General features: G+C 41.8%; 2 protein-coding genes across 2 annotated transcripts in view; one reads left to right on the top strand and one right to left on the bottom strand.

The window, feature by feature from the left end:
- Window positions 1-795: 795 nt before the first annotated feature.
- On the bottom strand, window positions 796-4,433 carry drd6b (dopamine receptor D6b). Its single transcript, XM_043712460.1, has 2 exons — window positions 3,947-4,433; window positions 796-2,607 (listed from the first exon to the last, which is right to left on the bottom strand). The coding sequence occupies exon 2, from the start codon at window positions 2,374-2,376 to the stop codon at window positions 1,045-1,047; it is 1,332 nt and encodes a 443-aa protein (XP_043568395.1). The 5' UTR covers window positions 2,377-2,607; window positions 3,947-4,433; the 3' UTR covers window positions 796-1,044.
- Window positions 4,378-27,558, top strand: part of tbc1d12b (TBC1 domain family, member 12b) — a 134,543-nt gene continuing 111,362 nt past the window's right edge. Inside the window, exon 1 of the mRNA XM_043712458.1 lies at window positions 4,378-4,493. The gene's annotated coding sequence lies outside the window, so the exon portion shown is untranslated. The remainder of the gene's footprint in view (window positions 4,494-27,558) is intronic.

The raw sequence follows: 27,558 nt of genomic DNA on the forward strand, positions 1-27,558 counted from the left end.
CAGCTCATTCTGCCTTCACTTGCTTTTTGAAAGACTTTTTCATTTAGTCCCACTCTCTTCTTCCTTCCCCATATCTGGCAGATTATTTTGTTTTAACAATGTTGAGTCATTTAACTAGGTCTAATGTGAAAGCTATCGGTCTCCCAGGAAGAGAACAGATGCTCCAATGATTCAAGGACGGCATGAGATGGATGCCTTTTAAGACTTTTGTCTCTGAAATATGGACTTGTTCATTAAAGCAAGTCAATAAGAAAGCAATTCTAGCCGGGTGAATTAGGAATAACCATAGTAACTACTTGTGCCTCAAAAGGTTTTGTTTTGCTGCGGTTAATTTTTGGAGAAGCAGGCAGGTGATATGCAAAATGGTGGGTGAAAATAGACAATAGCCAATAAGGAAGGAAAAAAAAACCCCACTAACATTGCCTATTTCAGATTCGCCAAGCTGTTCAAACTGTGAAATACATTAGGGCCACATTAAGGTGTTGATCCGATCGTCAGGCAGTCGATACATGATGCTTGAAGCGGTTTACTGTATCTCCTGGAAGCCAATACTTGTCACAATCCACATCAGCTCGCTGTTTGTTCCTGGGGCTTGCTGTTTTGCGCTGGATCCAACCATTTCCTTGCTTAACCTTTCCCATCCCTCAGCGCTGGTCCCGGTATTGACTGAGTGCATTTGACAAGTGTGAAGGAAATGACACGAGCAGAGAGGTTCCCAAAAAAAAAACAGAAGTTGCTGGAAAAGCTCCGCGGGTCTGGCAGCATCTGTGGAGAGAAATCAGAGTTAGCCTGCTGAGCTTTTTTTTCTTCCCAACAGCTTCTGTTTTGGTTTCTGATGTACAGCGTCCGCAGTTCTTTCGGTTTGTGTTAAGAAGAGAGATTGCGCCGAAGTCCTGGATTCCGGCGGATGTTGGGCGCAGCCCCGTTTCCAGGAGGTTGCTGCAAACGCCGGCCCTTGGTGCGTTGGCGGTGGGACCTTGCAGACTCCCCCCCGGGAAGGGGAGGGTTGCTGGGGAAAGAGGGCAGGCAGGGGGTCCGTGCCTGTCAGCGGTAGACCGCTGTGATGGTGTCCAGGCTGATCTCAGCTTCGCCCTCGTACGATAGCCCCCCCGGCAGCAGCAGCTGCTCCCTGGGGCGCCGCCGGCTACTGCTGCTGGCGCTGCTGGCGCTGGGAGCCGAGGAGATGCTGGAGACCTTGTCGAAGGGCTCGCTGAGGGAGGGCGGCAACTGGTTGGGCAGGATGCCCGGGTTAGCCCCCGCTGAGCCGCCGGGGGGCTCTTTCTGCAGCGTAGTGTCATCGTGGTGGTAGGAGACCAGCTCGTTGCTGAAGTTGACCGGCTCCACCGCGTTGCTGGGGCAGAGGCGAGAGCAGCCCAGGATGCTGGTGAACGCCTTCCTGAAGTCCGCGTTGAAGGCGTAGATGACCGGGTTCAGGGACGAGTTGGCCCAGCCGAACCAGACAAAGATGTTGAAGGTGGTGTCGCTGACACAGGGACCCTGCCCTGCTTGTGCCAGAGCCGGGGCACAGAAGGGCACCATGCAGTTCAGCACGAAGAAAGGCAGCCAGCAGAAGACGAAGACCCCCATGATGATGGAGAGGGTCTTCAGCACCTTGGTCTCCTTCTTGAAGGAGGTCTTCAGGGCAGCTTCGTGCGGGCAGTCTGCCGTCTGCTCCTGGCAGCTCTGGGCGTGTTCCACTGCCCTCTCCAGGGATGAGATCCTGCGGATCTGGGTCTGGGCGATGCGGTAGATGCGGGTGTAAGTGCCCACCATGATCACCACGGGGATGTAGAAGCTGATCAGGGAGGACGAGATGGCGTAGGTCCTGTTGAGGCTGGAGTCACAGCCGGCCGTGCTGTTGGTCCTGTCCTGTAGCACCTCTGCCCCAGCCCGGTGCCAGTTCAGCTGCACTGGTATGAAGGAGATGAGGATGGACAGTGTCCAGGCCACCCCGATCATCACTGAAGCCACCCTCTGGGTCATCTTGCGCTCATATCTGAAGGGGCTGGCGATGGCCCAGTACCTGTCCAAGCTGATGATGCACAGGTTGAGGATGGAGGCGGTCGAGCACATGATGTCGAAGGCAATCCAGGTGTCACAGAAGGGGCCGAAGAGCCAGCGGCCAGCCACCTCGCTCAGGGCTTTCCAGGGCATCACCAGCACCGCCACAAACAGGTCGGACACCGCCAGCGAGATGACAAAGAAATTGGTGACTTTGGAGCGCAAGTGCCGGAACTTCATCACCGCCAGGCACACCAGGGTGTTTCCCAGCAGTGTGGAGAGAATGAGGAGGAAAAGCAGGCAGCCTGTCACTGCCCGCACTGCCAGTCCTTGCCCCACTCCGCTGCTGTTGCCCTGCTCTGTGAGGTTGCCCATGAAGATGTTGCCAGTCTGTCTCTTTCTCTCTCTGTGCTTTAGCACAGCTGCAGTTCTCCTGCTCTGCCCTCTCCAAAGTCACTCCACATGTTCTCTCACCTCCTTCCTCCAGGACCGGAGAGGACAACTAGGAGTGAATTCCTGGCTGGCCCAGTGATGGGGGGGGGATGTCTCCATGAATGTTGCCTGCTGCACTCACACCGAGTGGCTCCTGTCGATTGGAGGGTATTTCTAAACACAAACACATCGAGTTGTGGATTATACAGGTTTAGCAGGACAGGGATCCTCACAGTAATCACAATACAAGGGTGACATTAACAGAAACACATCCTAGCCTTTAATTGGGAGTCATGATTTGGAGATGGGGTGTTGGACTGGGATGGACAAAGTTAAAAATCACACAACACCAGGTTACAGTCTACAGTTATTTGGAGGCACTAGCTTTCGAAGCACTGCTTCTTCAGGTGGACAACCACCTGATGAAGAAGAAGCACTTTGAAAGCTAGTGGCTCCAAATAAACCTGTTAACTTTAACTTTAATTGGGAGGACGCAATATATTAGCTGTGTGATATATTCCATACTCTATATCAACTAAATAATGATATTCCAAATTCTACATTGCCTGTATTTATTTTATACTTTACATTAACTGTATAATACATTTCACACTCTATATTAACTGTATAATATATTCTATACTCTATGATATATTCTTATTCTACATCAAATCTATAACATATTCCATATTCTACATTAACTGTATGATATATCCCAAATTTTAAATTTAACTATGTGATGTATTCCATACTCTATATTAACTGTACAATACATTCCATATTCTAACTGAATATTATATTCCATGTTCTACATTAACTGTATAATATAACCTATGTTTTATATTAATTGTATGATGTACTGTATTCCAAACTCAACATTAACTGTATATGTTCCACACTCTGCATTAACTATATAATATACAGTTATGTATAACACTAATTACACTATTTATGAATTAAAATATATCAGAGCTCAACGTGACACTACACTTTATATAAAAACAGCATTATATATCAATCAATTATAATAGATATCAATTCCCTATATAATTCCCCCTATATATAAAACGATGCATTGACACGGTACATTAGTGGTACTGTAACATATAAATGTCCTTTAGTTAGTGTACAGTGCACTACTAAAGATTCTGTATTAAGTGCACCACTAATCCACAGGAAACACGCATTTTTGCAACATTATACCTAACTATAATACATGGTAAGCATATGTCATACTCTGCATACAATACAGATGTACACAAAAATAAGCTAATAACCCATTGAAAATTACAACGGGTATACAGCGGTTAAAGTAAAACGACTGTTTCAGGACTGGAGATCCGTTCCTACCACTGGGGAAGAAAGCAAGTTTTACCTCTTTTAACCACTGTCATCTTTCACAGCTGTTCCTGCAGTTGAAGGGCAGTGGAACCAGTAATTATTTAAAATAAAAGCAGTGTTGCCGTGTGAAATAAAGATGCGGTCAGTTAATTCACGATATTATAGGATTCACCTGTTTACAGCAGCGGTTCTCTCCATGGCGCTCTGTTCCTATATGGACACGGACTCTTCACTCTTATCATTGGATACATAGGGAGGCATGAATGAGTGAGTGGTAGGATTTCTGCAAGTTCTTAGAATGAATCAGCAAAGGTAAATTAAAAGTACACCTCTGAAACTCTCCAACGGATCGAGCGGAATTGGAGTCATCAGAATTGGTGACGGTTCAGGGTGGTTTCAGTCTGCTCTCGGCCAAGCGGTGGGAAGTTTTTGGTCCAATCATCCAGCAGAGTTGTCAGATGGATTGTTAGATTAGCGCCGGCTAGGGAAAACGGAAGCTGCCAGTCACCGGGGGTGGGGGCAAGCGCAAATTTAACGAGAAACCCACGCGGATTAACGTGACCTGGTCTCATTCTCGAAGCTTGGGTGAGCGTGGAGCCGTCCTTTCGTGTGAAAAGAGGGGGCAAACCATTGTCGAGAGCCAGCAGCGGTGAGGAGAAGGAATCTGTGAGCTCTCCTATCGCGAGCGAATCGACTTGTGGCGCTGGAGGTAGAGACAGGTTAGTGTTCACTCCAGTAATCCGCTGGAGCGAGAGAGAGAGAGAGAGATGATCCGGTGTTAACTGGGGCACGTACCGTGATGCTTTTATGGTTTGAGTCCACAGAAAGATATTCCATAGGGAATGACATTCTCACTGTATTCCTACCATGTTCAGCAGGCTCCCGAACCAACTGATACTGAAGTTGCTTCAGTTCCTGCAGTGGAACGGGGAGCGATTCTGAGACTGACCATAGTTAAGTAACAGTTTGTAGCTACAGTATACAACATCAGGCGGATGGAATAATGTGTTTAATGAGCAAAATGAGTACAATTTCAACAGAGTGGGTCAACCAGATGAAACAAAACGGCAGGAACAATAAGTTAAAGGAGACTGAATGCGTAGTTATGTTTCTGTACTGGGGAAGTATGTTAGAAAATGGAAATGCTTCCTATGTCGAGGAGCAGATTCTGGTAGATCACTCGATTTTCAGTTCCCCTTCAGGCTGGGGTTAATGTTTGATGTTGCATTTACTATTATCCCCTCCAAGCTCACCTGGTGTTTCAGACTTTTGTGAAATCAATGACAACATTTCACATTTGTACAGTACCTTCAGGCAGAGAAATGTGCCGCGATAATTCAGAGCTGCGATGAACCAAAAATAAAGAAACAGGAGTAGCAAAACAAAACCATTGAGTCATTGAATTTTAAAAAGGTCTTAGAAGTTGTAAGGCAGAGATAATTGCAGTGAGTGAGTGTTCAATGGCTGAAGGGATGGACTGACTTCATAAGGCTAAGGGAACTTCAAAAGGCTAAGGGAGTAGATACACAAGAGGTCAGGCAGGATATATAAAAGCAAAATACGGCAGATGTGGGAAATCTGAAATAAAAACAAAATACTGGAGAAACTCAGCAGCTCTGAGAGCATCTGTGAAGAGGGAACCAGTCAATAGTTTGAACGCAGTATGACTTATTTTGTTCACTAGACCACATTCACAAGAATTGTTCACAAGACAGCAAGACATAGGAGCACAAGTTGACCATTCGGCCCATTGAGTCTGTTCTCCTAATCAATGTGATTGTACCTGATCTGATTGTCCTCGACGTCACTTTCACGCCTTATCCCTATAACCGTTGATTCTCTTACTGATTAAAAATCTATCTCAGCCTTGAATACATTCAGTGGCACAGCCTTCTGTGGTAAAGAATTCCATAGATTCATACTTTGAAGAGGAAAAAGTCATCTTGTATAGATTAGATTACTTTACAGTGTGGAAACGGGCCCTTCGGCCCAACAAGTCCACACTGACCCGCAACCCACCCATACCCCTACATTTACCCCTTACCCAATTTAGCATAGCCAATTCACCTGACCTGCACATTTTTGGAATGTGGGAGGAAACCGGAGCACCCGGAGGAAACCCACGCAGACACGGGAAGAATGTGCAAACTCCACACAGTCAGTTGCCTGAGGCGGGAATTGAACCTGGGTCTCTGGCGCTGTGAGGCAGCAGTGCTAACCACTGTGCCACCGTGCCACCCACTCTGCCTTAACTGCAAAACCCCTTACTCTAAGATTAGACCCTCTCACCAAAACACTCTTGCTTTTTGTGTCTGTTGTCAAGTTTCCAAAGGATCATGTATGTTTCATTGAGATTGATTCTCTTCTTCTAACCACCAATGAGTACAGGCCTCATTTACCCAAACTGTCCTCATAAAACAGTCCATTGATACCCAGGATTAACCTAGTGAACACTTTATGGACTGCCTCCAATGCTTCCTTTATTAGTTAAGAAGCCCCTAAAACTGTTCACAGTATTCTAAGTATGGTCTACCTAGTGCCTTGCATAGTTTAGCAAGACATCCCAATTTGTATACTGCACTCCCTTTGAAATAAGTGCCAACATTCCATTTGTCTTCCCAATTACCTGCTGAACCTGCATGCTACCTTTTGAGATTTATACACATGGATTCCAAAACCCCTCTGTGCTATAGCTTCTGCAGTTTTTCTCAATTTAAATAATATTCAGATTTTTACTCTTCCTGCCAAAGTGCATAACCTCACATTTTTTTCCACATTATCTTCTATCTGCTAAGCTTTCTTTCCCCATTCACTTCACCTGTCCATATAGGCCCTGCAAATGCTTTATGTCATCTTTGCCACTTGACTTCCCACCTGTTCTTGTAGCAACCATAAACTTGATGATGCCCTATTCTCTTCCCTCATCCAAATCATTAATTAACATTGTCAGTAATTGTGACTGCAGTCCTGATCCCTCTGACAATCTACAGCTTGCCATCCTGAAAATGCCTCCCTTACCCTAACTCTATCTTCTATTAGTTAGCCAATCCTGTATCCATGCGAATATGCAATCTTGTAGTGTTGGGTTTAAAAATGACATCTTCAAACCAGACAATTAAGGGTTAATTGAACATAACAATGAGCAATTGAACTAAAATGGAAAAGCATATGCAAAACAATCTGTTTTGACTGGGGAGTAAGGGGTCCTGGTAAGACCTGATGGAAACTGTCTGCTTGTGCAGTCCACATGAGACAATCTGGATTGGTTTCCAACCTATTTTTAAGGGCTGGAAGAGTACTGAAATTATGATGAAATGGGCATCCAGCATTCAGAATAGTACTAATATCAGTCCTTGGTCTTCACACCTTCGGTCCGGGGTTTGAGTGACTGATACCGTGGAATCTGAAATAGAGCTTCAAGTAGCACCATTGTCATAGTCCCCAATGGATAGAAAGGCTGTGTGGCTCATTTGTTTACCTCAGTTGTTTAACTTAATTATGTAACTTTTAATGTATATGTATTAGTATAAACTAACAATTATTAATTTATATGTAGTAAGTATTTTAACCCAATGTGTTAGCTATATATTGAAATGCACATAAATTATTGAAATCGCTTTGGTAAGACCTTAAAGAATCTTTTAGATACTTTTGGTCTAACAGAACAAGCTCCAACATCACAACTTCTTATCTCATTAACAGCTGGTATACCTTATCAAATATCTTTTGGAAATCCAAATATATCACATCCATTGCTTTCCTTTTATTATCCTGTTTGTTAACTCCTCAAATAAATGTTCAGGCATGATTTCACCTTCAGGAAACCATGATGACTCTGCGTGATTATGCAATGCCTTTTAAATGCTCTTTAATTGCATACTTTATAAAATATTTTAAAATTTTTCCAGTAACAGATGTTAAGCTACCAGTTCTATAATTACCTTTTTTTTAATCTCCTTGCCTTTTTGATTTCAAGTGTTACATTAGCAGTTTGCCAATCCTCTGGTACCTATCCACAATATAAGGATTCTTGGAAGATTGCTGCCACTTCACCCATTATCTTTATTGCTACATCCTTTAATTTGCCAGAATGCCTCTGGATAGACTAGCTTTTAGTCCCATTAAGTTTCTTAGTACTTTTCCTCTCGTGATGTGTTTCCTCTTTTGCTTTTGTTCCTTGATTATTTAGTCCTTTTGGAATGAATTGATGTCTTCCACCATGATGATTGATACAACATATTTATTTAACTCCTTTACTGTTTGTTGGTTCCCCGTTATCATTTCTCTTGTTCTCTAAGGGATCTGAGTTCATTTTGGCTTCTCTCGTCCTTTTTATATATTTGAAGAAGTTCTTGCTATCCTTCTGGTTATTACTTGCAAGTTTATACTCAAAGTTTTTTTTGCTTTTTTTTTGTTGGTTTATAAAACTTTTCTGATTCTCTGACTTGCCATTAATCTTTGCTGCATTATGTATTTATTTTCTTTCAATTTAGTGCAATCGTTAATTTCCTAGTTAATCATGGTTGACTTACCTCCTTCCTAGAATCTTTCCTTTTGTCTGGGATATAGCTTAGTTGTAGCAATGAGCTATTTTCTCAAACATCTGCTATTGTTCCTCAATCACTTTTGCTGCAAAACTCCTTTCCCAGTCCACTCCAGGTAGGTCTGCATTCAATCCTTTGTAATTACTCTTAATTGAGTTTAGCACAATTGTTTCCAATCCAAGTTTCTCCATCTCAAACTGAATACAAAATTTTCCCATGTTATGGTCAGTGTTTTCTAGGGATCATTCGTTAAAACTGCCTCATTATGCATTACCATATCTAAAATAACCCGATCCCTGGCTGGATCCACAACATATTAGATTAGATTCCCTACAGTTTGGAAAAAGGCCCTTCAGCCCAACAAGTACACACTGACCCTCTGAAAAGTAACTCACCCAGACCTATTCCCTATCCTATATTTAACCCTGACTAATGCACCTAACATTATGGACAATTTAGTGTGGTCAATTCACCTGACCTGAACATCTTTGGATTATGGGAGGAAACCAGAGCACCCCCACACAGACATGGGAAGAACATACAAATTCCACACAGTCCCCCAAGATGGGAATTGAACCCAGGTCCCTGGCACTGTGAGGCAGCAGTGCTAATCAATGACCCACCGTGCTGCCCCAAATTGTTCTTTGAAATTGTCCCAAACCAATATATGAGGTCTTTTCTTGTAGCTACCTTTGCCAATTTCATTTTTCTAGTCTACATTGTTAATGAAACCTACCATTACTTTACTAATGATTGAAAATCTACTAATGACATTTTTGTATTCGATATAGCCAGTGCGTTTTGTGAACAAGAGAGAGAGGCAAGTCAGAAAGGGGTCTTATTCTCAACATCTGGATCAGAATATTGAGGTTCAAGTCCAACCTACCACTGAGCTGAGTCAAGACATACCTAATAGGTTGATGTAAAAATTATCCTGGAGAGGTAGTAGTAATTTCACTGGACTAGAAATCCAGAACTCTTGGCTAATGCCCTAGATACATGGATTCAGATCACACCACCCCATGGCAGATATTAAAATTTGGAATCAATAAAATATGTCTTAATGGTGACCCTGTAACCATTGTAGATTAATTTTTGGGCTCTTATGGTACTGTGGTAGTGTCCCTACCTCTGGTTCAGAAGGCCCAGGTTCAAGTCCAATTTTTACAGAGGTGTGCTATTACATGTTCAGATAGGTTAATATAAACATGTATACAAAAAACAATTTTCCACATTTTCAGAACTCAGACAGTTTGGTAAATTGCATTGCTACTGAACCATTTATGGCAAGAGGCATTGAAATCTCCATTCAAAAGTACATTGTGTACTTGCTACTCAGTGTTTCATCCAAGTGGCATTCAGCAGTGAGCAGCACTGATTTATTAGCTCTGGGGGTGTGGTAGGTCATATTCAGCTGGAGGTTTCCTTGCCTATTTTTGACCAAATGCCAAGACATTTCACTGAATCTTGATTCATGCTGTGGACTGAAAGCTCTTCCCTCCTAGGTTTATACCACTAATTTGCCTTCTCTGATGAATCTGTCCTTTTGATGGGACAGAACATACACCAGGATGGTGATCCAAACACCTAGAATGTCGGTTGATAGTCATGCTTACAGAATCATACCTAAGGACGGGATGTTGCGTTAATCGTCTGTTTTTCAGCTCTCCTAATTCAGCCAACATCTAAAAAATGTTGTTAGCTGACTTTGTAGGGCCAGACAAGGTGGGTGTGTTTTTGTCATCTCTGGATCCGATATTTAAAAAAAATCCTCTTGTACTTTTCAGCTTGGTATATTTGCATTGAATGCTGGACTAATTCAGAGGGTAGTTAAGAGTCAATTATCCTGCAGTGGTTGCTGAGTCACATGTAGGAAGAACTTAGAAGTTCTGATTTAAAGTCACAAACCTGAAATATTAACTCTGTATCTCTCGCGCAGATGCTACCAGCCTGCTGATTTACCCAGTATTGTCGGTTTTTATTTTAAGTTGCCAGGATTCACAGCCTTTTGATTTTGCATACACTTACCTCATTTTTGTTAAATTCGGGCATATACTTTATATTCCATGTTTAGCATCGGAAATCAAAATTAATTGACTGAATCATTAAAAGGTTCAGACGTAGAAGACTTCCTGTATCTAGGGTCACATACCTGTATCGAGGGTCACATACCTATATCTGTTTTTGCTTATTATCACTGGGACCTGTCATTAGCCTGAAACTAGAGTCCATAATTTGAGAAATTCCACTTTACATCAAAAGTAGCTGACAAGGATACTGTCCCACTCTTACCACCGGCCATGGTTGTATTTGAAGCATTTACAGATGAAAAGTCAACCTCTTTTTGGTCTTCAATCAGTAAAATATGTGAGTACAAGAGCTGGTCAGAGGCCATGAGTTCTACAGTGAGTATCTCACCTCCGGACTCTCCATTGTCTGTGTACTATCTACAAGGCACAAGACAGAGGTGTGAACTGATATTTTCCACTTGCCTAGATGAGTGCAGCTCCAAGAGCATTCAAGAAATTTGGCACCATCCAAAACTCAATAGCCTACTTAATAAGCATTGCATTAAACATCTAAAACACTTATTCCTTCCACGAGCACTGATAGCAGTGTGTGCCATCCACTTACTGCACAGCAGCAAGTGACTGAGACATCCTCAATGGCACCTCTGTCACCACCTAGAAGCACAAGGGTAGCAGTTTCATGGGAAAACCACCACTTGCAAGCTCCCCTCCAAACCACTCACTATTCTGACTTGGAAGCATATCGCCATTCTTTTGGTGTCACTGGGTCAACATCCTGGAATTACCTGCCTTAAGCCATTGTGTGTGTAACCACACCACATGGACAGCTGCAGTTCAGGAAGGCAACTCTTCATCATCTTCTCAAGGGCAATTAGGAATGAACAATAAGGAATGGCTTCACCAGTGATGCCCATACCCTTTGAAAGAACAAAAAAAAACCTAAATAGCCAGCCACACAGTATTTGTGAGGAAGAAAATAGAATTAATGCCTCAAGTTGAGAACTCTTGATCAGACTGAATTACTTAAAGCTTTTAATCAAAATTGGGAAAGGAAAAAGAGAGGAACGATAAAGGGAAGGTCTGGGATATGGTGGATGGCAGCAGAAATTGAACAACAAAGGGGATAATGTAAATAATTAAAAAGGTATGTTTATGGGAAAAAAAAATGCTGAATCATCACCAACAGATGTCCAAGATGAAAGAAAAAGGAGAAATATGTTAGGATTTGAAATCCATTAAGCCAATGTTAGGACTAGGTGGTTGGAAAAAGCTTAGCCAAAAGATCATATTTTGTTCCGTAGGCTTATGCTTAGCTTCAGTGGAACAGTGTAGGAGGCTAAGGACAGAAAGGTCAGAGTGGGAGTGGGGCGGAGAATTAAAATGAGTCATTAAATTGCCTCCAAAGACTTTGATGTTTCACAGAAAAATCAGACAATCACTATTCTCTGTTCACCAATTAATTCACTGCAGAAAATTGAAATGGACATTTTTACAAGTGTTTACCTTTTAGAGAAAGGAAAGGGTCTTACGCTGTGGGTAAGGAGATAGAGAGGGAGAATGGGGGAAGAGAGAAATAGGAATGGTTCATCATCACAATTACATAGAATTAAGGAGCTGTGTATTTGTCTGGAACTTTTCGCTGTGGAGAAACAAAATTGCTACCTGATGATCTCACCTAAGTCGTGCTGGGAGGTCAAACAATCACACGAGCAAGAATTTAACCTCTATCATTGTGGAGTGGTTCAGCAACTAATGACAGCATTTTACACTAGTGATTCCCAGTGTGGAACTGTTTTGTCTGAGCTGAAAATCAATCATATATATAAACAGAAAATGCAAAGCAGTGAAACAAAATCACTTTTAAAAATCTTAAGGAAAATTAAGGATAGGAATTTAAGTATGGCAAATGATAAAACATCCTGAAAGGTCATTGTGAATGTCCATTCATTCATTGCATAAAATATATTCATTCATTGTGTAACATTCCTCTATGAGGACAGAATTATTTTGTGCGCTGAAGCGTTGTTCATAACATTTTATTAGACAAGTCACCTTTTAAAAATTCAGGGAATTGAACAGGCTGTAAGTTTCCATAGGATTTTAAATGGCAATGTGGGAGTGAGAAAGTTGAAATTCTCACTGATAACAGCAATTGCCAGCTCTGGGGAATAGCCAAAGTGCAGCATGTGTCAGAAGTCTTGAGTGACTGACCATACTTCAGTTTTCCATTCTAATCTGTATATGCTGATTTTCTTGAAGTTGCAGGCAGTTTTAGAAGGGTAATACCAGTGAGTGCTGATAATTCGCAAAATCCAGGCCATTGTATTAAATGTGCTGTTATTATATCCCATACAGTTCAAAACATGATTTTCCCATGTGTTCCACATTGACATTACACCCAGAAATTTAACTAGATCAAATATGTAAATACTGTGGCTACAAGTATAGGTCAGAAGTGGGGAATTCTGGAGCAAGTCTCTAACCTCCGCACTCCCCAAAACATCTACAAGACATTAATCAGGAGTATACTGAAATACTCTCAACTTCCCTGGTTGAGTCCAACTCCAACAACACTCAAAAAAACTGCACACCATTCAGAGCAAAGCAGCTTAACAAAAGCAGCACACTGCAGATGCCAAAAATCTGACTGAAATAAAAAGGATGCTGGAGAAACTCATCAGGTCTGGCAGCATCTGTGGAGAGGGAAACAGAATTAATGCAAGATGGTGGATTGGAAAACTTCTGGCTGTAACAGGCTGCTCCTTTGTTTTGAGGTATTTTCAGTGTTGGAGGTGATTTCCTCAAACCCCAGGAGTAGCAATTACTGGTTTATATGCTGTGACATTGTTTTGGAACTTTAGAGAAAAGTCAAAACAACAGCACTTTTAAAAGGGATAGGAACAGATAGTGAGGTTGGTGAGAGAGTAAGTGAGAACCCACCTGCTCCCTGACAGCAGTGAACCTGCACAGTTGCTGTCTTTGCTGTTTGAATTCATGTACCGCTGGACATCGGAGTGCGTCTGGGAAAATTAAACAAACAGTGAAATTTATAACTGATTTTGGAGGAAACTGTTTGAGAGCAGTCACAGCACAGAAACAGATAAGTGGTTACTTGTAAATGTGGCCTTACAGTAAGTCTGCAGTAGTGAGTAGAGTGGGTTCTTCCTTGATTATATGTTTTATTGAGATATGTCTCTTGATTAAACTTCAAAATATAATCCATAAGTATTAATTTAACCTGGAGCAATGTTTTGTAGAGGAATAAGACAAGAGCTATTTTCTGGGTCTGTCGATTGAAAGAAGCAAAGGATCTTTGGTAGAGTGATATGCTCTTCTTGTTGGATAGAGGAGTTTAGGGAGAGTTTACGGGTTACTGAGGATTATATCTGCAATAAAAGCTGTTGGTTTGAATCCTATCAGATTGAATGGATCAGTTGGAGAGACAGAGATAATGTGGAATTTACAAGAGTAAGGGGATGTAATTGATGGCAGTTATAGGAAGGGAGAAAAGTCGCAAATACAGTCACATAGATGGGTTAACTGCAGAAAAGGTAAGAGAAATAGACATGTAGTAAAGGAGTCTTCTGTGGCTATCCCCATTTCAAACAAGTATGCTGTTTTGGAAAATGTAGGGAGTGATGGATTCTCAGGGGAATGTAGCACAAACAGTGAAGTTTCTGGTATTGAGACTGGCTCTAATGCAATGAGGGATACATCAGGTTCCAAGAGATCAATTGTGTTAGGGGACTCACTAGTCCGAGGTACAGACAGATGTTTCTGTGGCCAGCAGTGAAAAATCAGAATGGTGTGTTGCCTCCCTGGTGCCAAGATCAAGGATGTCTCTGAGAGGGTGCAGAATGTTCTTAAGGGGGAGAGGGACCAGCAGGAAGTCATTGTACACGTTGGAACCAATGATATAGGAAGGGAAAAGATTGAAATTCTGAAGGGAGATTACAGAGAGTTAGGCAGGAAGTTAAAAAGGAGATCCTCAGGAGGAGTAGTAATATCTGGATTACTCCCAGTGCTATGAGCTAGTGAGGGCAGAAATAGGAGGATAGAGCAGATGAATGCATAGCTGAGGAGCTGGTGCATGGGAGAAGGATTCACATTTTTGGATCATTGGAACCTCTTCTGGCGTAGAAGTGACCTGTACAAGAAGGATGGATTGCACCTGAATTGGAAGGGGACTAATATACTGGCAGGGAGATTTTCTAGAGTTCAGGACAATTTAAACTAATAAGGTTTGGTGGGGGGGGAAGAGAAAGTGAGGGAAGAGATCAATCTGAGTCTGGTTCAGTTGAGAAAAGAAAGGAATCAAACAGTCAGGGCAAATAGGGACAAAGCAGAGAACAAGATAGGACTGATTAATTAAACTGCATTTATTTCAAAGCAAGAGGCCTAACAGGGAAGGCAGATGAACTCATGGCATGGTTAGGAACACTGGACTGGGATATCCAAGCAATTGCAGAAACATGGCTCAGGGATGGACAAGACTGCCAGCTTAATTTCCAGGATACAAATGCTACAGGAAGAACAGAAAGGGAGGCAAGAGAGGAGGGGAGTGGTGTTTTTGATAAGGCATAGCATTACAGCTGTACTGAGGGAGGATATTCCCAGAAATATATCCAGGGAAGTTATTTGGGTTGAACTGAGAAATAAGAAAGGGATGATCACCTTATTGGGATTGTATTATACACCTCGTAATAGTCAGAGGGAAATTGAGAAACAGATTTGTAAGGAGATCTGTTATCTGTAAGAATAATGGGGTGGTTATGGCAGTGGATTTTAACTTTCCAAACATAGATTGGGACTACCATAGTGTTAAGTGTGTACAAGAAAATTTTCTGGTTCAATATGTGGATGTACCGACTAGAGAAGTTGCAAAACTCTACCTACTCTTGGGAAATATGGCAGGACAGGTGACTGAGGTGTCAGTGGGGGAGCACTTTGGGGCCAGCGACCATAATTCTATTAGTTTTAAAATAGCGATGGAAAAGGATCGACCAAATCTAAAAATTGAAGTTCTAAAATGGAGGAAGGCTAATTTTGACAGTATTGGTCAAGAACTTTCAAAAGCTGACTGGGGGCAAACGTTTGCAAATAAAAGGATGGCTGGGAAAAAGTGAGGCCTTCAGAAATGAGATAACGAGAATCCAGAGACAGTATATTCCTGTTATGGTGGAAGAAATGCTTGTGGGTTTAGGGGATGCTGGATGACTAAAGAAACTGAGAGTTCAGATAAGAAAAAGAAGGAAGCATATATCAGGTATAGACAGGATAGATTGAGTGAATCCTTGGTGTATAAAGGCAGTAGGACTATACTTAAGAGACAAATCAGGAGGGCAAAAAGGGGGCATGAGATAGCTTTGGCAAATAGAGTTAAAGAGAATCCAAAGGGTTTTTACAAATATATTAAGGACAAAAGGGTAACTAGGGAGCAGATAGTGTCCCTCAAAGATCAGCAAGGTGGCTTTGTGTGGAGCTCCAGGAGATGGGGGAGATACTAAATGTGTAATTAGCATCAGTGTTTACTGTGAACAAGGACATGGAAGATATAGAATGTAGGGAAATAGATGGTGACATCTTGAAAAATGTCCATATCATAGAGGAGGGAGTGTTGGATGTCTTGAAATGCATAAGTGGATACATCCCCAGGACCTGATCAGGGGTACCCCAGAACTCTGTGGGAAGCTAGAGAAATGATTTCTGGGCCTCTTGCTGAGATATTTGTATCAGTGATAGTCAGAGGTGAGGTGCCGGAAGACTGGAGGTTGGCTAATGTGGTGCCACTATTTAAATAAGGTGGTAAGGACAAGCCAGGGAACTATAGACCAATGAGCCTGACCTTGGTGATGGGCAAGTTGTTGGAGGTAATCCTGAGGGACAGGATGCACATGTATTTGGAAAGGCAAGGACTGATTAATGATAGTCAACATGACTTTGTGTGTGGGAAATCATGTCTCACAAACTTGATTGAGGTTTTTTAAGAAGTAACAAAGAAGATTGATGAAGGCGGAGCAGGGATGTGACTTATATGGCCTTTAGTAAGGTGTTCGACAAGGTTCCCCATGGGAGACTGATTAGCAAGGTTAGACCTCACGGAATAAAAGGAGAACTAGCCATTTGGATATAGAACTGGCTGAAAAGTAGAAGACAGAGGGTGGTGGTGGAGGGTTGTTTTTCAGACTGGAGGCCTGTGACCATTGGAGTGCCACAAGGATCGGTGCTCGGTCCACTACTTTTAGTCATTTATATAAATTATTTGAATGTGAGCATAAGAGGTATAGTTATTAAGTTTGCAGATGACACCAAAATTGGAGGTGTAGCAGACAGTGAAGAAGATTACCTCAGATTGCAAGGGATTTTGATCAGATGGGCCAATGGGCTGAGAAGTGGCAGATGGAGTTTAATTCAGATAAATGCGAGGTGCTGCATTTTGGGAAAGCAAATCTTAACAGGATTTATACACTTAATGGTAAGGTCATAGGGAGTGTTGCTGAACAAAGAGACCTTGGAGTGCAGGTTCATAGCTCCTTGAAACTAGATTCGTAGATAGGATAGTGAAGGCGGCGTCTGGTATGCTTTCTTTTATTGGTCAGAGTATTGATTACAGGGATTGGGAGGTCATTGGTTAGGCCACTTTTAGAATATTGCATGTAATTCTGGTCTCCTTCCTATTGGAAGGAGGTTTTGAAACTTGAAAGGGTTCAGAAGGCATTTGCAAGGATCTTGCCAGGGTTGAAGAATTTGAGCTAAAGGGAGAGGTTGAACAGGCTGGGGCTGTTTTCCCTGGAGTGTGAGAGGCTGAGGGGTGACCTTGTAGAGGTTTATAAAATCATGAGGGGCATGGATAGGATAAATAGATGAAGTCTCTTCCCTGGGGTAGGGGGGAGTCCAGAACTAGAAGGCATAGGTTTAGGGTGAGAGGGGAAAGATATAAAAGAGACCTGAGGGGCAACTTTTGCATGCAGAGGGTGGTATGTGTATGGAATGAGCTGCCAGAGGATGTGGTGGAGGCTGGTACGATTGCAACATTTAAATTCATCTGGATGGGTATATGAATAGGAAGGGTTTGGAGGGATATGGGCCGATTGCTGGCAGGTGGGACTAGATTGGGTTGGGATATCTGGTCGGCATGGACAAGTTGGATTGAAGGATCTGTTTCCGTGCTGTACATCTCTATAACTCTAAGTCCACTAAAACTCTTTTTCAGAACTTCAGTAACCAAAGTGGCTTGGTTAATTGGCATGCCTTTCACCACCTTAAACATTCACTCCCTTTAATCCCAGTGTACTATTGCAACAGTATGTAGTGTGCAATACACGGTACGCAGTACAGCAACTTGCCAAATCTCCTTCAAGAGCACTTTTATCACCTGAAAGCTGAAAGGCAATAGACTCTAAGATACACCACCATCTGCAAACTCTCCTTCAAGTCAATGTCCAAACTTGAATGTGTATTGCCAGTTCCTCAATGTTGCTGGGTGAAAATCCTGGCAATCTCATTTTAACAGCATTGTGGATTTGCTGTCAGCAGATGGACATTAACTGCTTACATGCAATAAATACTAACATTGCCAACTATCTCAGGAATGAATAAAGAAAGTGCCACAGGACAATGAGGAGGAGCATTCATCCTTGATCAGCTGTCACATCTCCCTCTCAAAAGCTGTTTAATTTGTTTATAAAACATGTGTTCACTTGGCAGCTAAGAAAGTCCGCAAGAGATTCCAAATCACTTTATAGCTAATGCATCACTTCTGAAGCATTGTTGTTAAGAATATTAAGCAATACATTTACATATTGAATGAATCACCTCCCAGTTTGTTATTGATATCTGCAAAATTACTGTTTGTTTGAATGAAAGCCATGGTATCTTTCATATCAATCTAATTGGCAAACAGGTGCTTTGCTTAATGTCTGATTCAAAAGGATCATCACTTAACTAAGGCAGCACTGTCTCAATATTACACTGGAGTTTTAGGCTTGATTATCTATTAAAGTCGTAGAGGACATTAAACATGTTATTCTATAACAAAGTTTCAAGAGTGCTACATATGGGGTAGACTTTTCTCTTCCCTGTTGTGACATGTTTAAGGGCAAAAAAGGTGGGAAAATATTCTGACAATGAAAAGACATCAGATTATCAATGCTGCAAAAGCTTTTACCTATTTTCCTCTCAAACATAAAATGCCAATTTCAGAACCTCACCTTTGCTCCTTACTTCATGAATTTGCATTACATAAAAGGCCCACCTTGCCTTATTGATGCACATCTTCTAATTCTCTTATCCTTCCCCCAAGAAATGAAATGGAACAAACACAGGTGAAGAAGGCTTTTGGCACACTGGCCTTCATCAGTCAGGACTTTGTGTATAGAAGTTGAGAAGTTGTGTTGCAGTTGTACAGGACATTGCTGAGGTCACACTTGGAGTAGTATGTTCAGTTATGGTCACCTTGCTATAGGAAAAATGCTATTAAATTGGAAAGAGTGCAGAAGAAGTTTACAAGGATGTTGCCTGGAGTCATTGATCTGACTTATAGGGAGAGGTTGGACAAGCTAAGACTTTGTTCTTAAGAGCATAGGAGACTGAGGAGGGACCTTTATAGAGGTCTATAAGATCATGGGAGACATGGATAGGGTGAAGGCACTCAGTCTTTTTCCCAGGGTTGGTGAATTGAGGACTAGAGGGCATCAGTTTAAGGTTAGAGGGGAAAGAAAAAAATGGAAGCTGAGGGCTAACTTTTTTTTACATAAAATGTGGTACATATATGCAATGAGCCACCAACGGAAGTGGTTGAGGCAGGGACATTAACAACATATAAAAGGCATTTGGACAAATACATGGATAGGAAAGGATTAGAAGGATATGGGGTTGGCGTGAATGGACATTTTGGTTGGCATGGACCAGTTTGGGCCAAAGGGTCTGTCTCTGCCCTGTAGGTCTCTGGGACTCTGTGACTCTATGATGGGTACTTGATGACTGCGGCTCACTGAATGCCTGTGCCAGTCATCATCCAATTGCTTCTTTACAACAACACCCCTGCATGTTCCAAGGCCATGATCCTCTTTGACCCTTTATCCATGAAAACAACACTTCAGCTTTTCAATACTTAAGAGCTAAAGGACATTTGAGTTTCAGGTTTCTGTTGGGTCTCTGTGTACACATTACATGCATCTAAACAGGGTGATTCTTCGCTTTCTTTTTGGTGCTCAGTCACTTTACATTTACTTGAAGGCTGACAGCCTCTGTATACTTCACATTATTTCCCTAGTACACACACACTGACTTTGGCAGTGCCTTAGAAGGGTGGCACAATGGCTCAATGGTTAGCACTGCTGCCTCACAGTGCCAGGGACCCAGGTTCAATTCCCACCTCGGGCAACTGTCTGTGTGGAGTTTGCAAATTCTCCCTGTGTCTGCGTGGGTTTCCTCCCACAGTCCAAAGATGTGCAGGTTAGGTGAATTGGCCATACTAAATTCCTGTAGTATTAGGTGCGTTAGTCAGGGGTGAATGTAGGGGAATGGGTCTGGGTGGATTGCTCTTCGGCGGGTTGGTGTGGACTTGTTGGGCCAAAGGGCCTGTTTCCATACTGTAGGAAATCTAATCCTCTGTGTGTGGGTCACATTGCTTTCTTTGCACACAAGGTCTTCAGTACTCATTTAGAGATTTCCAACCTCTGTGACTTGCACTGTTTTGTTTTAGTGAAGAGTTGCTCCAAAGGGAGCAGTTGGCTACTACAACATCACACCTGAAGAACATGCCATCAGTTTACATGGCACACACACTGCCTGTGTTTCAAGCAAATGGTTATGTCTGAAAGTCAGAAGGGAACAGTCCTTAGTGGAGGGAAAGGGCACTATTGTCAGTCAAAGTGGTCGCACCCTGGCCAGTCAAAGACTCTTCCAGTTCCAGTCCAGGAGGTTGGTCACCATCAGTCAAGTGTTTGGTCCTCCCAGGGTACAGGGATCTTTGCAGTGCAAGGACTGGGCCACAATCAATCCTGCTAGTCTGATTGTTTACACGTCAGCCAGTCAGATGCTGTGGAGACATCAATCTGGTGTGGGAGACAGGATTTCCTGTAATGAGACAAAGGGTTTGATAGAAGTGCATAATGCAAGGGCAGGAGAGGTGGTGATGTTTGCGCAGTGAATGAATATAAAACATCAAGTGCATAAATGGCTCATCATTTCAGAGGATGAGGTGGGTGGGAGCCATTAAATGGGCATGATGCTGGCAATAGTGGAAGTTGTCGTCTGAGTCTTGGTGAGATGTGTGCGCAGTGGCAGAATTAGGCTGAGTCATAGTGTAATGAGTGTAAAGTAGCAGAGAGACAAAGGCACTTCTTTTTTCAGAGCACAGAAGATCAGATATCTGCAGCTGTATGGACAAGGCATACCCAGCAATAGAGATGACTGTGTCAGGGATATTGTCTACAAGGTATGCTTCTATGATGAGATTATGCCAGGCTGAGGTGTGACTAAATTTGGAATTACTCTCCCAATTTTGACACATGGCTTCAGACATTAATTCAAAGGACTTTGCAAGGTCAAAATACTTCATTTGACATTGTTGTTTCTGGTGGCTACGTCTCTCCTTTTTCTCTATAAAATAACTTCATTCTGCAACGGTTTGTGTGGGTCTACTATTTTTATTTTGAGTTTCTTGCTGTAATTGACCGTCTTAATGAATGGTGTCATTTGTATGGACATTTGGCAGTTTTTAGCGTGCATTGTGATATCACTCCCATTTTTACATTGGACTAAATAATATGCCCCATGATATCCAGTGTGATTTTTCGTGAAGAAAGAATAATTGTTAGTCCAAAGGTCCACCAAACTCTTTGAAACAATGAAAGTGCCACAGTTTTCAGTTAATGGGAGATTTCTATTGGAAATTTCCCAGAGGTGGTTGTAATTTCAATTTATCAGGAGAAATTTGAAATCAACAAATGTGATCATTTCTTGCTAAAACATAAAACTGTAGCAATAACCTTAAATTTTCTGAAATGTCCTTAACAATAAATTAATTCAAATAGGAAGAGTTGGGACTATTAACTGCATACTGTAACTCTGAAGTAACTATTAAACTGACCCCTTACTTACCTCACACATCCCCACTATAACTCTCCAGGTGACTTACATCCTCAAACACTGAGCTGAGCCACCCCAGACTTGACCTGACACCCTCCACACCCAGACAACACCTCCCAACCCTTGCCTGGCTCAAACCAATATACTCACCTCCTAAGCACACTCCACCCCACTACCAGACTTGCCCCAAAACTCCTGGACCCAACACTACCTGATGACTCAAAACTTAGCTCTGGCATCGGACCTGAATCCTCCGAGACCTGCCATCCCCCCCACTAGACCTGAGTCATCCCACTCACCCTGACCTACCCTAAAGACTGAGTCAATTATGTGGCCATTATACACCCTACCCAGTTGACACCCTAACCACTTTCCACTTGGTATCCTGTCTATCTGACAAACAAATAGCTGGCCTCGGCTTTTTTAGCACTCTTCTCCCAATTATCTGGTATCCTATGTTCTCCCCATTTGGCATCCTAAACAGCTGGCATCCTAGTACTCTACTTACTTGCCGACCCTACTCCTGTCCAGCTGGCATCCAACCCCCTGGTAACCTACCACCTCACCTGCTGGCACCCTGTTCAGCTTGCTTCTTACTTATCTGGTATTTTGGCACCATACTAACCTGACACCCTACTTAGCATCCTATCCCCCAACCGATCTGGCACCTTATCCCTCCAGCACCCTAACATCACATTTACTATATCCACTTCCGGTTTAACTGCAGTGGTCTGCCTGGAGCATTGCATTTCAGAATAAGGCAACTGACTGCTGAAAGAAAGGGTGTTGTTTATTTTCCTTGGACAGCTCTATGATAGAAATGAACAGTTGGAATGGAAATATGGTTCTCCATTTCTGAGGGACACATGAGCAGAATCTCTTGTCAGAAATATGAAGCTTCCCAGTGGCATTAGTATATGGGATTGCCACTCCTTGGAAAATCAGACCCATTACATTTATTATCGTAGGAGAGGGATACAAGTAGGTCATTTGGTCCCTCACACCTACTTCACCATTCGATAAGATCATTGACTGATCCGGTTATAACCTCCAATCCACCTTCCAGCCTATCCAATGCTGAACACGAATCGATCCACTTCTGCCTTAAAGCCACCTTTACACTAAACATGACAATGCTCATTGCCTTATCTTTGTTTTAAATGACCAACCTGTGATTTTTAAACAGTGACATTCTAGAATCTTCTATAAATGTAAGCATTCTGTCCACACCAACCCAATAAAGGGCCCCCAGGGACTTACACATTTTGATCAAGTCGTCTCACTTTTCTGAACTCCAACAGATACAAGCCTAGTTTGTCCAACCCTTCAACTTAAGCCAATATTTGCAGGTATTAATCTGGTAAACATTATCTGAATTGCTTCTAATGCATTTATATCCTTAAATAAAATGACTAAAAGTACACCAGACATGGTCTCACAAGTGCCCTGAGGCAAACCTTCTATTTTTGTATTCATTTCCCCTCACAATAATTGATAACATTCTATTAACTTTCCTAATTTCTAACTAACCTTTTGTGATTTGTGCACAATATCCATCTCGTGCCTTAAGAACGTTTAGTGATTTTTCTATAGAGGTTTCTCAAATTCAGTTTCAAGACAATTACTTAAACATTCCATAGTTCATTTGATTTGAAGACTTGGTTTAAAAAAACATTGTTTTAATATTCGGATTATTTTAATTATACCTACTCAGGAAAATAGTATTAAAGATTTATAAATCATTTATCAAAATAATTAATAGACACTTATTGCTTCAATATAAACTGAAGTCACCACTCAATTATTATTTTCCGATAACTTTTGGTCAGTAGCAGATTTTGCTGTAATCACTGTCAAGGAAATCAAAGAATGAATCATAGTAGAGATCTTAATAAATATTTTTGGGTTTTAGTAATGCATATTCAACATAATGGTTAAAATAATTACCATACTAAATGGTAAGTGTTGACATTGGTTTGACAGTTGAGGGGAAACGACATTGAATGAGAGAGAGAACAGGATCGAAGATGATGCTGAAATGTTTAGATGAGAAGGGGTGGGGGAGTGAAGCATAACAAGTGACATTTGATCATTTGAGCTGAATAATCTTGTTGTCTGCTTTAAATTCTAAGTAATTTAAAATGACCACATTTTTCATTTTAATGTGCATTCATTCCCACAATTAAACACTTAAAGGAGATCACATCAATTCTGGAAAGATTTATTGAATACAAGATTTTTCTTGGAAACAGCTTTTGACGTTTGAAAAAGAGCTGAGGCCTGACAATGATAGAAACTGTTTAAAAAGCCGGACTTCACCTCAACCCAGCAGTATTAGCCTCCAAAAAGCCTCAAATTTTAAAATGGAAATATACAACAATTGCAGGGGAACTTTTCTATAGTACATCCCAATATTAAAACATAAGTTTGACAATGAAATAGTTTCATTCCTAAGAATTCCATGTAAAACTGAAAAAATCACTGCTCCTTCAAACAGTCCTCACCAAAATGTTGTAGAGCCATCGATGTACAGCACAGAAATAGACCCTTCGGTCCAACTTGCCATGTTGACCAGATAACCCAACCCAATCTAGTCCCACCTGCCAGCATCCAGCCCATATCCCTGCAAACCCTTCCTATTCATATACCCATCCGGATGCCTTTTAAATGTTGCAATTGTACCAGTCTCCACCACTTCTTCTGGCAGCTCATTCCATACATGCATCACCCTCTGCGTAAAAAAGTTGCCCCTTAGGTCTCTTTTACATCTTTCTCCTCTCACCCTAAACTGATGCCCTCTAGTTCTGGACTCCCCCACTCCACGGAAAAGACATTGTCTATTTATCCTATCCATGTCCCTCAAGATTTTGTAAACCTCTATAAGGTCACCCCTCAGTCTCCGATGCTTCAGGGAAAGCAGCCTTAGCCTATTCAACCTCTCCCTTTAGCTCAAATCCTCCAACCCTGGCAACATTCTTGTAAATTTTTTCTGAACCCTTTCAAGTTTCACAATATCTTTCCGATAGGAAGGAGACCAGAATTGCTCACAATATTCCAAAAGTGACCTAACCAATGTGCTGTACAGCACAACATGACGTCCCAACTCCTGTACTCAATACTCTGACCAATGAAAGAAAGCATACCAAACGCCTTCTTCACTATCCTATCTACCTGTGACTCTACTTTCAAGGAGCTATGAACCTGCACTCCAAGGTCTTTGTTCAGCAACACTCCCTAGGACCTTACCATTAAGTGTATAAGTCTGCTTTCCCATAATGTAGCACCTCCCATTTATCTCAATTAAACTCCATCTGCCACTCCCCATCCCATTGGCCCATCTGATCAAGATCCCATTGTAATCTGAAATAACATCGTCCACTACACCTCCAATTCTTTTGTCATCTGCAAACTTACTAACTTTCTCTTAAGCTCACATCCAAATCATTTACATAAATGACGAAAAGTAGTGGACCAGCATTGATCCTTGTGGCACTCCACTGGTCTTGCTTTATATAATACAAATAAACTAAAGGCAATGATCAGTGTCACTGACAAATATGAGTAACTGATTAAGTGAGGGATAAGCAATGATAACATCAGGATCTAACATACCAAGGGAGGTTGTTCTAGAATCAAAACAAAAATAATCCATTGATAACACAATTTCCAATGAACTAAGCGCAATTTGCACTTTCATCTGTGTGTAAATATGGAATAAGCTTCCAAACATAAGCCAAAGCACTCCTCTCTACATGTTCACCACCTCCTGAGGTCTTTCAGCTGACTGCGTGCTGGTCTTGGATTAGTTGCAACACACCCCCCGCCACCACTAAATGTTAGGAAGATTAACTTTTGCCCCTGCCACTAACAATATGCTTTCAGCGCCACTTCCTTCACACTTCCTGGATACTGTCATAGGTGGAGCCAGATAGTTTGTTTGTAAATTTTGTTTAACCCCAAAGCTGAGTTTCATCCCCCACATCCTGTTCAAAATAAATACTGTCTACCTCCACCTCCCAAATTTCACCTGCCTCCATCCCACCTCAGTCCATCTCCTGTTCAAACTCTGCATATCTAACTTTAAGACTAGGCAGAGATTGGTAAATTCTTAATCTCGCAAGGAATTAAGGGATGCAGGGAGAGAGCAGGTAAGTGGCGTTGAAATGGCCATCAGCCATGATTGAATGGTGGAGTGGACTCGATAGATTGAATGGCATTACTTCCACTCCTATTTCTTATGGTCTTAACTTGGATTATTTCAATGCTTCTGCCAGCTTCTCATCCTTCACAAAGTTTAGCTCATTCAAAACCCAACAGTGCACATCCTGTACCAACCATCTATACCAGCATTCCTTGCAGAGGTCTGCAGCCTGTCAATTCTTCGATGCCTCATATTTCAAATGTAAATCCTATTGTAAATTCAGTTGTAAGTGTAAATTCAGTTGCCTGATGCCATCCTGTGTCTGTCGCTTTCTCAGCCAACTTTGCATTCTTCCAATCCTGCTGTTTTATTTCTGTAACCCCTCTCTGTCAGCAGTGGTGGCTGTGCCTTTAGCTGTCTAGGCTCCATACTCTGGAAATTGTTGCTTAATTCCCTGTCTCTCCATTTATCCTTACTCCTTTTATCCTTAAACCCAACTCATTGAACAAACCTCTGGTCACACAAGTACATTTCTCGCTGGTTCAGCCTGATTATTCTTTTTTGCATCTGTGCTAGTTACAGTATACTCTAGCCAATGTCGTTAACTTTATGAAAGAGGTGAGTAATAATAGGTAAACTTCCAAAAATATAATTTTGTGAATTTTTTTTCAGGACTGTTAATCTGGAAGTATATTCAAACCTGGCAGTCAAAAACTGTGGCTGTGATTTACACAGGTTGAATCTTACAACATTTTGGCAAATGGCAAGTTTCAAGTTGACCCATCTTGCTTCATTGACTATCCACCCAACATCCATTGTGCCCCTCTTTAATCCATCTTACTACTCGCCGATCCAAAACATCTTATCATTACTGGGATATCCTGGAATAGACCGGCATCTTTCAAAGACCATGTGCACTCAGACATTGTCAGACTGGAGTTGACCTGCACAGTTACTGACAGATCCTTTTAACACTGCATACAAGGGGAAATTGGCACCCTACTTTGCAGGCATTGACTTGGAGGTCCTGGTGGATAGAGTGGTGCAGACCCAGGTAGTTCTTTTCACCCCAGCACCAGCAGAAGATGCCACTACACCAGGACATTCCAGCCTGGGACTGAGTTTACCAACTGTGTGCATGTGGTCTCAGCCAGCTAGGGACATCCATAGCAATGTAGAAAGAAAGTCAATGATCATGCATTGATATGGGGAGGTGGTACTTGCCTGATATGCTAATTGCACTACACTATAGGAAAACCTATATGTGCAGCACAAGATTTAATAACTTAATGGGATTTGCCAGCATTTCTAGAGATTTTTGAGAAAAGGTTACTTTTAAAATAGCCTTTAGTTTTGTCAATGAATTATAATAGTGATAAGCTTCTTTATGATTGGTCACGTTCAATCAAATGTCAACTGGCTGTAAAATTCAGTTGCTACTGGAGACAAGACTGACTTACCTGTTCACCAGAGATTTGAAGTCTCAGATTCCAATGAGTAAATCCTGTCTCCACACCACTCATTGTGTCATTCTCACAAGAAGAAGCACAAATTGATTTTTATTTTCAAAGACATTTGGATAAGTACATGAATAAGAAATGTTTGGAGGGATATGTGACAAACACAGGCAGGTAGGACTAGTTTAGTTCGGAATTATAGTCAGCATGGACTGGTCAGACTGATGACTCTGCTTCTGTGCTGTGTGACTCCATGACTCAGTGGTTTGGGAACAAGATGACTCATAATGCCCTTGAATGGCTGTGGATCGATGGTGTTGAAGCCTTTTATGAAGGAGGTGAGTAAACAGAAAGTAAAGGAAATACAACAGCAGAATAACATGATCAATTCAATGGCTGGTCCCCAAGTAGAAGGAAGCTAGTGCCATCCTGTTTCGCTTGGCTGAATGTTTAAGACCATGTTTGTTCACTGCAAATGGGATAGAAAGAATGGAGTGTGACACATTATAAGCTTCAAT

This window comes from Chiloscyllium plagiosum, chromosome 22 (genome assembly GCF_004010195.1).
Source record: "Chiloscyllium plagiosum isolate BGI_BamShark_2017 chromosome 22, ASM401019v2, whole genome shotgun sequence".
Lineage (NCBI taxonomy): Eukaryota > Metazoa > Chordata > Chondrichthyes > Orectolobiformes > Hemiscylliidae > Chiloscyllium > Chiloscyllium plagiosum.

Excerpts from the sequence above, each read along its gene's own strand:
- drd6b (XM_043712460.1), bottom strand. The coding sequence starts at position 2,376 with ATGGGCAACCTCACAGAGCAGGGCAACAGCAGCGGAGTGGGGCAAGGA.